General features: G+C 40.9%; 1 protein-coding gene across 2 annotated transcripts in view; it reads right to left on the bottom strand.

Annotated features, from left to right (window-relative positions):
• Positions 1-7,528: 7,528 nt before the first annotated feature.
• Positions 7,529-12,441, bottom strand: part of herc2 (HECT and RLD domain containing E3 ubiquitin protein ligase 2) — a 41,904-nt gene continuing 36,991 nt past the window's right edge. Inside the window, exons 88-91 of one of the 2 annotated variants that reach the window (XM_035653782.1) lie at positions 10,663-10,853; positions 10,467-10,572; positions 10,167-10,379; positions 7,529-8,452 (exon numbers count right to left, since the gene is read on the bottom strand). In XM_035653782.1, coding sequence (XP_035509675.1) covers positions 8,180-8,452; positions 10,167-10,379; positions 10,467-10,572; positions 10,663-10,853 — 783 coding nt within the window. In that variant the 3' untranslated portion in view covers positions 7,529-8,179. The remainder of the gene's footprint in view (positions 8,453-10,166; positions 10,380-10,466; positions 10,573-10,662; positions 10,854-12,441) is intronic. The other variant, XM_035653785.1, reaches the window with a different exon arrangement.

The following is a 12,441-nucleotide window of genomic DNA, read 5'->3' as shown; positions in this document are numbered from 1 at the left end:
CCCGGGGGGAGACTGCACGCTGGTCTTGTGTGCTGATGTGAGATATAGTAGGGAGAACAGTGAAATCACATGTACAACAAGGAGAGAGGAGAGTGAGCCAGGGGCTTTGAATGACGTTAACTAGTGTAACTACAGACTCTGAGTCCTGGATGAATGAGTTACTCACTGCTGAATGGCGTTAATCTCATACATGCATAAGGTGAATGTTAATACCAACAATGTCATGTGACACACGATAACATAGGACAGCAATCATCATCATCTTGAAGTGCATTTATAAACCTCAGTTCACCTTGTGAATGTGAGTCTGTTATTTTCTTTTTTACTTACAATGTACTTGTAAACAATTAAAGGAGAAGTGTGTGGGATTGGTGGCATTTGGCAGTGTAGTTGTAGAGTGTAACTAACTGGTTTCACCCTTCCCTTCCGAGCACAAAGGCGGAATTAAGGTGACCGCAAAACAGGAACGGCCCTGTCTACAGCCAGTGTTTGGTTTTGTCCACTCTGGGCTACTGTAGAAACATTGTGGGTCAACGTGGCGGATTCCATGGAAAGCGAGCTACAGCATCTGTAGATAGCATCTTTTAAGGCAGCGTTCCCAACCTCCTTCCTTAAGGGACCCCTTTTCTGTTACTGAGTAAACTGACAACCTGTAACTAAGTGAGATATTTTATGGATATTTCAGATTATATTCCATGCATAACAAGAACACAACTGATAAACTGTACAATAAACATAAATAGTAAATGCAATAACTGAAGGAGGTTTGTGTAAAATGAGAGATCTGGTTGGAAACCACTGTCCTAAGGTACCAAAAACATAACAATTATTATTTTCAGGTCATTATACACTAATGAAAACACACATATGAATATTATAATCCATTTCTGCCAATAGATGCTCCTAAATGCTACATGCTGGACCTTTAAGCACCCATGTCAATGAGCACAGTATTTTTTTTGACCCTCCTATTTATAAATATTTGGTGTCCATTGAGTATACTGAAAAACCTTTACTGAACCTTTAGGGAACGCTGCCTGAAGTTCATAACTCATAGTCAGTCAGTGTGGGAGACACCAGTCCTAATGTGAGCAATACAGTTAAGAACCAGTCTCTATGAATATGTTTGTTTATGTTGCATTATATTGTTATGCATGTTTGTCAGTGTCTATCCTTTTTTAAAACATCCACAGTGTGTGATAATTGGAACATTTTGGAGTCTGGCAAAACACAAGAAACAAGCTTAAGAACAAAGTTATTATTATTAACTCCAAACAATACTAATAATTATTAAATCTTTAAAATGAACTGCTTACCTTGATTAGATAATCCACAGAATTAACAGTCTCCAATATTAATGGAAATGTTTTCTACTGTAGAAACCGAATGAAATTGTCCACAGTGAGGTCTGTTGAAATTTGCATCTCCATTGTATTGGGAGAAATCTCTGAGATGGAGAAGTGGAGATGTACTATGATGTAAAATATGACCTCGGTCAATGTTTCTGCTGTCTATTAATATTCACTGGCAATAATGGAAACAAGCACATTTTATGGTCTAAAGGGCAAAAGGAACTGGATGAATTAGGGTCTTGCAGTGACAGCGGAGACCAGATTGGACCCAAAGAATTGAATTCTAAAATCTGGTTTGAGAGATCATAATGACCCATATTGAACATAATTTTGTGAAGTGCAGGGTGGAGAGGAATAGACAGCAGAATGTAACCATTTGAATATATTGTACTGTAGCTGTGCACATTAAGTATTCCACTTCAGCTGGGGAAAAAATCTTACCGTTGCGTCCATCTCAAAGCTGCTCTGGAGCCTTTGATAATATCACATGATCTTCATCAGCAGAATTGTGGATGTTAAAATGTCCTCAAGCTGCTTTTGAACCATTACATGCAAAAAGTCCTCCAAGAATCTACAATTCCTGTGACAACTGGGCAAACTGCCTGTGCTGATGAAGATCATGTAATATGACGGAAAGCTTGAGAGCAGCTACTAAATGGACCTTATGTGAGACTGTTTCTTCAATGGCTGTCTCCAATGTCAAGAATGAGCTGTTGTACTATCACCACACTTCTCATCAGGCTGGTGGGAATCAGATGCTGCCTCCATTTAGAGCTTTAGGCCTGTATTCACTGTATTCACTAACCTTCCTCTCAACGTACTGTATAGGAGCAGGATCATGTGCCACCAACTCAGTGACCTCTCTGGCTCAGCAGATAGCTAACCAACCGTTCTGAGAGCAACAATGGGCACAGCCGAAGCCACCACTGCCAATTCATCAGGGCTCTGGCAGAAATGGCCCACAGCCAAGTGAGGCGCTGAGCACGCATTCAGCTCAGGCTAAATGTAAAGAATCTTTACCCAAAAGCCAGTCCTGAGGGCTCCCAGGAGAGCAGGTAAAGTCAAATTAAGGATCTAAAGACTTCTTGGGGGCATCTGCAGATTATCTTCTTTAAGAAAGCTGATTTAAGAAGTTGTTAATCCAGTCACAACCAAATGACTCTGACCTTTCAAGTTGAACTGATGACTACTGAAAATCTATACTCAAGTAAAAGTTCAATTACACCCATAAAAAAAGTACAAATTAAAATTATTACCATTTGAGAAACATGCTCAAGTCAAAGTAAAAACGTACCTGGTTAATAAATTACTCAAAGTACAAGTTACTTTCCATTTTAATATTCTTCAGGGTGTGATTACTACTACAACTGTGAAAGTAACGTTAAAGTTGAAGCTGGCATTACGTACCTTAACTGCTTTCTAAAGCACATCAGTTTAAAGACAGCAGACCACCAGCTACAAGATAACTTAACATCATTATCATAATATCAAAGAGTAAATAGGTACTCCACCCTAAAACATGTTTTTTGAGCTCGACCATGTGGGGCGACTCTATGTCAATCTAGGTGTCTAGGTTCTCTTTGCACGCTTCCCCTTACACTCAATCCCAGCATTTAGAGCAGTGCTTACGCTTAATTCCCCTTTGTTCATGTACAACAGGCCGGTAAAACCATGTAGGTCAACCTAAATTATAATAATGTTGATTACCAACCAGTCCTTTAGTAGCAGTTCTAGCTTTGTATCCCCTATTTGTGACTCACTTTCCTGTCTCCGGTCCACAACAGGGTTTCTGCATTGAGACTTGAGTATGTTAAAGGAAACTAAAATCTAATATCATTATTAGCTGGTTAAGCCCTGTTTAAAAGGCCACTTTTGTGGGGGATTATTGTGCCAGATTTTCTCAGAAAGGGCTGTTCTGCTGTTTTGATGGAACTTGGACTTGGACTATATAGTATGTTCCCACTGAATATTATCAAGCAACATCAGAGCAGTTAAAGTGCTTATCCGTTAGATAGTGCAGCGACCAGCCATGGGTCAATAGTTTAAGCTTCCCAGTAGCAGTGGTGTTGCTGGCATGAATTTTTCATAGACAGACCCTGGCCCTGTGGTCTTGCTCCCATGATCCTCTGATCTTTTAGGGGTGCAAGGAGCCTCTTGGTTCTTCTGCATTTAGGCGGTAGCTGTTTGGGTGAACAGTGGCATAGGTCAGATCATTCAAAGACTCAAAGACATGAACCAGCATATGAAGCCTTTGACTGGGGTCAATATAAGCTGGGAAAGAGGGTTACTGAGGTCACACAGTTAGCATTAGCAGCAACATCATCATCATCATCAACAACATGTCCACAGGTCAGCTGGCAGCTGGTGTGAGGCTTCATGAAATTGTTCAGTATAACACAGAAAATTGAGTATAACTCGCAAAAAACATGAACAGCACTATCTAGAGCCAGTGTTTGGTTTGTCTATTCTGGGCTATTGTAGAGACATGGTGGTTCAACGTGGCGGCCTCTGTAGATAAAAACAGCTCACTCTAAGGTAACGAAAACACAATGATTTTTATTTTTTAGGTGATTAAACACTAATGAAAACCTACTAATAGTAGTCTCAATTTCTGCCAATAAATCCCCCTAAATCTTACACGCTGGAGCTTTAAGCTGTGTCCAAAATCGCTTCTTATTTACTACATAGTGCACTATACTGTCCGCCATCCAGTATGCAAATGTATCCACCAGCAAACAATCCTACAACGCAATGATCTGCATTTTTATGTCTGCCATTAAATGGGGTCATGTTACTATGGGAGTCCTTCTAAGAGGACTCCAAGTTCACAAGTTCATGTTCATGACTTCCATGATGGTTCCATCGGAACCATGAGCTCACAAGTTCCATTTGAAGGCAGCAACAGATAGGATGGTGCATAAGTGAGATTGATTGTGGACTGTGTCTTGTAGAGTGTTAATCACTTTAAAAAATAAAATAAAACAATTAAAATGTTACCATGTTCTTTCATGTTTAACTATTTCATAGAGCAATGCAATGTGGTTTGAATCCATCCATTTTAAGAGGCTTTAACTTTGTCTGTTAGTGTGAATGTAATGGACCTTAAATATACTCAGTATTGGGTTGTGCAGTCTCATTAGCCATCCCACCACTCAAAGTCACTCTCATACTCTGTCCAGGAATTAATACTGGTTATACATGATTCACTGATCCTCATTACCCTGACCACAAGTATGCATACTTTGGTCATGCAAGTTAAACTGCATTCCTGACTGATCCACTGAGCCCCTAACCGTCGTTTATACCAACTCATGGGTGCCTAAAGCTTTAGTTTATGAACAAGGAAAATATTAGGCCACAAGTGTATGACTAATGTATCACTTTCAGCTAATTAAAATACAGTACAGGGTTTCTGCCAATAGATTAACAAACTATTCATAAACCATTTTACTACTTATGTCTTTAAAATAGAATAGAAATGTTCCTTTCAGCTGCAGCCAGTAGTTACGACACTGATTCACAGTGCAGATAAAACAGGGCCAGCATGGATAGAAAGACAAGGAAAAGCTTTCTGAAAGTTGCAGACACAAGGTCATCATGCTCCTTTGTCTACCTCCCACATGCAGTCACATGCTGCAGACCCAGAGAGCTGCCTTCTCTCTGTCTGTCTGTCTTTCTGCCTATTTGACTAAACCATCCCAAGCTGAGCAGCATCCCTCCCCCCACATTATCCGAATGCAAAGGACTTCTCTATTGGCATGTTAAACAGGTTAACATGCTGTTTAACAGTATTAGAGGATGTAGACTAAAAACTCACACTTTAATAGTTCTAATACAGCAATAAAGGGCATAAATACATACAGTCTTGAATGATAAATGAAACAACATTTCAGGTACCTATTAAAATCTGCATAATGTTTATTACCTACTGACCATTTTAAACTGTATACTTATAACTGCATTTAGGGTGTCAGTAGTACATTAAAGTGGAACTGCTCCAGAAAATGAAAGGATAAAGCCTTTTGTGCCTCCAGAGGGAGCTCTGTGAATTCTCCAAAATTGCCTTAAGTGCTGTCACTTGAGTCAGCCTTGGTTGGGTCTGAGGGCTGCAAGTTTGGAAATGAAACAAATCTGGTGGTGTGGAGAAGTGAGCTTATCAAACGTCTGCGACCAGCTGCTTTCTTCTGCTGGAGGCTACATTAGCCACTACTAGCTAATACATCAGAATCTCTGACCAAAGTGTTTGTGTTTGAGTTGCATTGTGGGTAATGTAGGTTCCAGGTTTTGACAACTAAGAAGAATACATGGAATAAAAAACAGTATCTCTGGCTCTGCTGCATCGATATTGACTTTTTTTTTTAAACTGGCCATCGTGAATCTGTTCTCCTTCAATAGGCTCACCTTTCATACTTCATACTTTCACCATTATGTAAATGGATTAGGGGACTAAGACACTAACCATGTGATCATAACATCCCCAGTTTGACTCCGGTTGGTCTTGTTTGTGTGTTGAGCCCACTGCTTCACTCACTTCCTCTCCACTACCAGTTTACCCATTTTGGCACAAGTTCCCTCTGTTGGATGTAGTCCATTAATCCACAGCTTTCCCCCTTTCACTTCTTCAATGGATCCTCACAGCAAAGCCAACTGTTGCCTTCTCAATACATCCCACCAAATAAACACTTGAACTCCCTGGAAACTCACTGGAAAGCAGTAAATCTTTAAAGCAGGTGTGCCCAAACTTTTTGCCTTGGAGGGCCAAAACTGAAACTTTATGGTGGGCCATGGGCCAAAACCAAACACCTGTTGTATGTTATTGTTAAGATGCAAAATGGTACCAGATCCCAAGTTCCCTGAATTGATTGACTTCCTGTGCACTGTCACTCTCCCCGCCATGCTTAGATTATGAAAAAATAGGTAATAATTAGATACATATTTAACCAGAATGTTTAGCTCACAAAAAATAACTGCTCCCACATATGTATGTACGTACACATCCACTTCAAACAGTTATAACTTGGCAAAGGATTATGTGTTCATGCATCACACATATTAAGAAGCTGATTGAGGAAATATATTTTCATACGAATAAAGCTTTGAAAAATGAATATACCATATGCATAAGGATTCAATACGAAAACATCCATGTTTTGTTTTCCTTTGTGGTTGCCGACTGTTCATGTAACAGACTATATAACACATAACCATACATGAAGGAGGCGGTACAGTGCCGGTCTCCGCTCCCTCCCTCCCTCCCTCACTGTATTGAAAAGCACCTGACTCCCACCAGCATAATGTACTTTGTGATTACTGAAAAAAAGCACTAAGTCTACAAAGAATGCTCAGGATTTTGAAGCCAAATCAAGGCCTCATAAAACAGGTTTTTTTCTCATGCCTTTGAACTACACAGAAATATGCACGGAAATACCAATTGGAGAAGTTGGCCTAGACGGCATACACACACACACACACACACTCGATGGAGTGTACTACAGCCAGAGACAGTATGAGGAATGTGTAATGAAGCCTGTGCATGAGTGAGTGGGGGTCTTAAGATCCCCTACATCACATCACCTTTTTTCCCAGCACGTGAGGCGGGGGGCAGAGCCCCTCATGATGCTCCAGCTCAGCCAACAACAGCACGTTACAGAAGTAATTATGGGAGATTTCTTTAATCCCACAGAGCTACAGGGTTAACAGTGATGTGAAGATAACACGCCACCGCCATCCTGCTACAACCTTTGTGCCATTTATTAACAGGGATTCTTAAAGAAATGGGAAAAGAAAATCTGATTTAATTTCAGCTAAAGCTCCGCCTGGTAAAAGGAGGGAAATAAAATCCAAATGATCCTCTGACCTAGTTTGGAAAAATTCAATACAATGGTTTTATGAGGAGAGCAGCCTGTTAACCCTTTCCAAACGCATACACTTAAATAATAACTGTAATCCAGACTACAATGCCTGATAAGGATTAATGGAGCACAAAAAAAAAAAAAACAAGAAATAGATGATTTTCAAATGATTAGGAACACTGCTTGTATCAATTTGTGTTGCACTTGTTTTTCTAAAAATCTTCTCCGATCCGGCTGTTTGTTTAGCTGCAACAGCAACGCACAATCACCATGGCACCAAGATGTTCCCTTACCTTAACGAAACCACCACAGAAAAGGTTTCACTCTTTTTTCATTTGAATTTATTAACAGAAATGTATTAACATTTAATATGCAGGAATGAGACCTTCTGTGAATACATGGCACAATCATATTATATACATTCTTTAAGGAGACAGTGCACAAACATGGTGATAGGAGGGGTAAATACAGGAATCTTAAAATGACCCTTCAGTGGGCTCTGACTGATGTGAGCCAAGTGAGAAACGCTGAATTTTTTAAGTTAAAAATGTTGTTGTTTTTTTTATATAAAGAAACATGGCAATTACCGAGAAACAAAAAGTAATACTACTGTTTTGTCGCACATCAATTTCTATATACAAACTAGGGACCGGTAATTCACACAAACCAGAGGGAGAAATCTACCACAGTGCTAGGCTGGAGCCATTTTTTAACTCTGTAACAATATACATAATTCCCATGTAACACAACAATAACATGTGCAGCTGATCACCCCACTTTATTTTAAAGAAACTAAATCAGAGCAAACGTGTGTTTGTTCCTCTCTTTAGCTTATTATGCTTTAAAGCTCATTGCACATTTTTCCCCCACAGACGTTTGTGTCTTAGTAGAATGCCTGTATGAATGTGTGTATTAATAGGTGAGATTAATGCAGTCTCTTTGTGGCAGCTCTTCTGCTCGTGGTTCGCTCAGAGTTCAGTGTCCCGTTAAGTAGTCCTGGGTGGAGTCTGAAGCGAAGGAGTCCGCGTCCTCATTATCGGAGTCTTCGCTGCTGTCGTCAGCGGCGGGCTCCCCGGACAGGGCGATGCGGGCGTAGTCGTCGGTGTCGATAGACTTGCAGAAGTGAATGGCGTACTTCAGTTTCTCCTCCAGCACCTGTTTACACGAGTACCTGGGCAGCTTCAGCAGGAAGAAACATGTGTAGGACTCTGGCAGGAAGTGGTCAGGGGGGTTGTACTTATCCAGCACCTACAGCAGGGACAGAGAAGAGTTATTAGATCTTCAAATCAGGTCAATATAAAGCTGGATTTATATGTCTATGTTAAGGGCCTAATGCGTTTAAAACTTTAAAAAAGGTTTTGATACCAGTAAATTCTTTATTTTGCTCGATCTTATTTGCTTCTGTGCCATCTTTTAAACATCAGCTCTACTACTGTCTGATATAACTCTGCTTCACAGAAGAGATTTGGCTTCTACTGTAAGCTCAGTGAGAATGATTGTTTAAACTGTCTGTATGGACCTTGGTACAACTCAATACAGACAGGCAGGCAGACGGACAGGCAGACGGACAGGCAGACGGACCGGCAGACAGACAGAGACAGACAGAGACAGACAGACAGAGACACAAGATAAGATAAGTTGTGGTTTAATGTGCTTAACTATTTCCTGGCCAGGTGGAGTGACCTCATGAAGTCTCCCTGTGTTGCCTAGCAACCCCAAGATTACAGATTAAACATCATTCAACACTCATCTCACTCTCAGCAAGAAAAGGGAATAAGCATATTTCTGAAAATGTTTCTTAAAGTGAAATTTATCACCACGTCCTAACTGCATGCGAGCCTAAGACAAATCGGTCTGTTATTATCCGTTATTATGCACTTCTGTTGTCATGTAAACCAACCACGTTTCTATCAGCTGTGTGCTGGAGATCAGACTGGAGACATAACCAGTGCCATTCAAGTAAGAGATGGGTGAGTACTGTCTAGGTTTGTTCTTTTTAACACATGTTTTATTTTGTGATATTTAGATGTTTCTTTGCTGTAAAGGACATTAAATACAGCAATAGTAAGCAGCCTGGTATTAGCCATTACTTTTCTTAACCTTTTGTAGATAAATGCAGTGGTAGATGAGGTTTAGATTACTCCTCATTTCAACTTCATGAATCAACCTTTCCTCTGCCATATGCAGTGCTTCCAATGTGAGCGAAAGGAATCAACAGAAACACGGGATGACACTCGGGGGCAGTTATAAAACAATGTTGTTAACTTTAACAGAGGAGCATAGAAGGCATCTTGACTGGAAACATTACAAACTGGCATCAGATGTGCACAGCCCAGGACAGGAGGACTGCAGTGGGTGATTAAAACCACCCAGAAGATGCTCAACTACCCAGCATCAGTGATTATCAATGACGTGAGGTGCCTGCGCAGAGCCCAAAGGCTTCTAAAAGACAGCACCCACCACAACCACAGCCTGTTCACCCTGCTGCTGTCTGGGAAGAGGAACAGAAGGTTCGACTGTCGTACTAACAGACTTAAACACCGCTTCTTCCCTCATGCTGTAATTATTTTTTTGTGACTCATTGATCAGTTTTTATTATGTTTTTTAAAGAAGAATAAAGGGAATTATATCTAATTTTCATTCTACAACCTTAAGTTGTAAATTACAAAAAATAATGCAATGTTTAGATACCAAGATACCAGCCAAATTAAAGTATGACCAGTAGCTAATTACTTACCAATTAGAAATGACTCATTTAAGTTTTTATTAAAATCAACCATTAGGAGACAATGAACTTTCTAGCTACTGAAGCTAGCAGTAGTGAAATATGCCTGATGGTGTTGACTACATGCACATTCCACCATTGCATCAAACCCATTTTTACTCTACACTCAGATACTAATACTTTCATAACTAACATTTCTGAATCAAATTTAAGCTCTTAAAGATTTCCACTTCTTACCTGCACAACAAAATCCCGCCCACGGAAGTCAGCGATGGTGCGAGGCAGACGTGTGCGGCCCCAGACGAACCTCAGGAAAAGAGACCTCTCTGTGTTGGAGAAGGACTCCATCACCTCCCAGAACCACTGGATGAGCGGCGACGTCGGCTCCACTCCCTTATAAGTGGCCACTGACTTCAGCAGGTGGAGGGGGATGTCCGGGCTTCCACACACCTGAGGACAGGAAACGTTTACTGTCAAACCAGCGCACAGGAGGAGGATAGAGGCAACGTCACTACCTTGAAACCTGCTCTCACTCACCATTGTTTCCAGTTCGTAACCAGTGAAAAGCGACAGCAAGGGAACGGGAACTACTCGAGCCATTCCCTCGCGCACAGCAGAGACCTGCTCGTCAAACTCGTGGAGCCTGAAGAGTGTAGAAAACAGGCCGAAAGGGTAAACGCACACAAACACACACTGGAAAGTGCACGTTTCGTAGAGTCAGTTGGTTTCTCACCTGTAGTTAATTGCCAGGCGGACATATTCAGCACGGTTCCCCAGGGTGATGTGGGAGTACTTGGAGCTGAGCTGGATGTCCTGGCCGCTGGCGTTGGGCACTGTGAAGGGCAGGGTCATGGCCTCAAACTCCTCCGCTGTGGCCTCGTTGTCCCGGATGTACATCAAGCCGGGAATAAAATCCTTATCAACCTGGGAGATACAGAGCAGATATCCGCTTAATATTCTAACACAACTATTCCATCCATTTGTCTGTTTATAACCCATCATTCAGCATTCATCTATCTGTGTGTGTAATTATGGGCGAGTGCACTCAGGTCCTCGTGCTCACAGCACAGTTCCCGTGAGCTCCACAGCCATCCACTCTTTCTCAAGTCTTGTGCTGGGGTTATTTCCCATCCAACCTTTCAAATATCTTAAGGGCAAAATGGCCAAACAAGAGCAGCTTTGTGAAGGAAAAGAGCCTTTTTTTACACTTCAGTATTCTCTCAAAGACGGTTCAAGAGCTCATGATCACAGCGTGAGGGCAGGAGTGGACTCACGCCATCTCTTACGCAAAAAGCTGAAGTTGGTGGCTCACAAGTTCTTTTAGTAAAATGAACATAGATTTGAACCTTTCTGAAGAAGGTACAGTGTGAGTTTAGAGACACGTTTCTCACTGCAGAGCTCAGGGGAGCAGCGCCGACAGGCTCGAGGTTTAATCTGAGAAGGAATGTATAGGACCGTGTTCTTTTTGCAGGTTATAATGCAGATCATGAGGGTTTAAATGTTCTGTAATATGTGACATAAAGAGACATTTTTTTGCACATGGAAAAATGGCAAAAAAATATGATTGCGATCATTTTTCCATATTGATCAATATCAGTATTTATCACAATATATAATTTGTTAATGCTGCCAGTTTGTTGTGTTTCCAGTCTTGGTTGGCACCGACCAACAGAGGAATATTTTGCTGACAATCTTAATCTACGCTTCATTGCTTTTGAGGTATCCAAACTACTTCCATATAATTGACACTGTGTTACTTTTTTTGTCAACCGATTCCTCAGCTTTGGAGGATAATGCAGGTTCACTTATATAAGCTCTGTGTGGCTGCGTGAAACAAACCGTCTGTGGATTAAGACGAGCAGCAAGACACTGCAGACAGAGTGGTAGAAGTTTGTGTTCTGCTTGTTCAACAGCTGTTTGATAAATTAATCATACTGTCTCCTTTTTGGTGGACAATATTGAGCATCGTCATTGACTCCACTAAAATATATCCTAATGTCTGTTTCATTTCCTCCGCTCTGACGTTACACTGCTGTCCGCTCTGTGTGTGGAGTGCCCTGCCCTCGTGCAAACAGGCAGCGACACAGACAGCAGAGGCAAAAGATCCACTCATTTTTTTTCCTCTTTTACAGAGGAAATCTACTTCCACATCCACTTTCTTCACTGATAGCTCAAACTATGCTTTGCAGAAGGAAAAGGGTGTGTCCTCTTACGTAGAAGCAGAAAGATGCAGACTGACTAGCTGTTGTTATTTATTTACACTGTGTCATAGGCGGTTAGATCTATCCAAATCAAGAAAAAATGTTTATCATCGTTGACATAAATTTTAATCACAATCCTGTATTGACATTTTATCGCACATATCGCGCTAGCTGCATTAGACTTAAGGGGTACAGATCATAAAAATAATGTAAGACACTAAGCTGCTTATCATTTAACAATGGGCCTCATGCAAGAACATTTTCGTATTGTTATTCTAAAACTTTTTATGTGAGGTTTGTTCGTACAAGTG

This window comes from Morone saxatilis, unplaced genomic scaffold (assembly GCF_004916995.1).
Source record: "Morone saxatilis isolate NCDOM2014 unplaced genomic scaffold, NCSU_SB_2.0 Contig12, whole genome shotgun sequence".
NCBI classification, from domain to species: domain Eukaryota; kingdom Metazoa; phylum Chordata; class Actinopteri; family Moronidae; genus Morone; species Morone saxatilis.
Note: the sequence above shows the minus strand (reverse complement) of the source record. Positions and strands in the feature narration are given on the sequence as shown.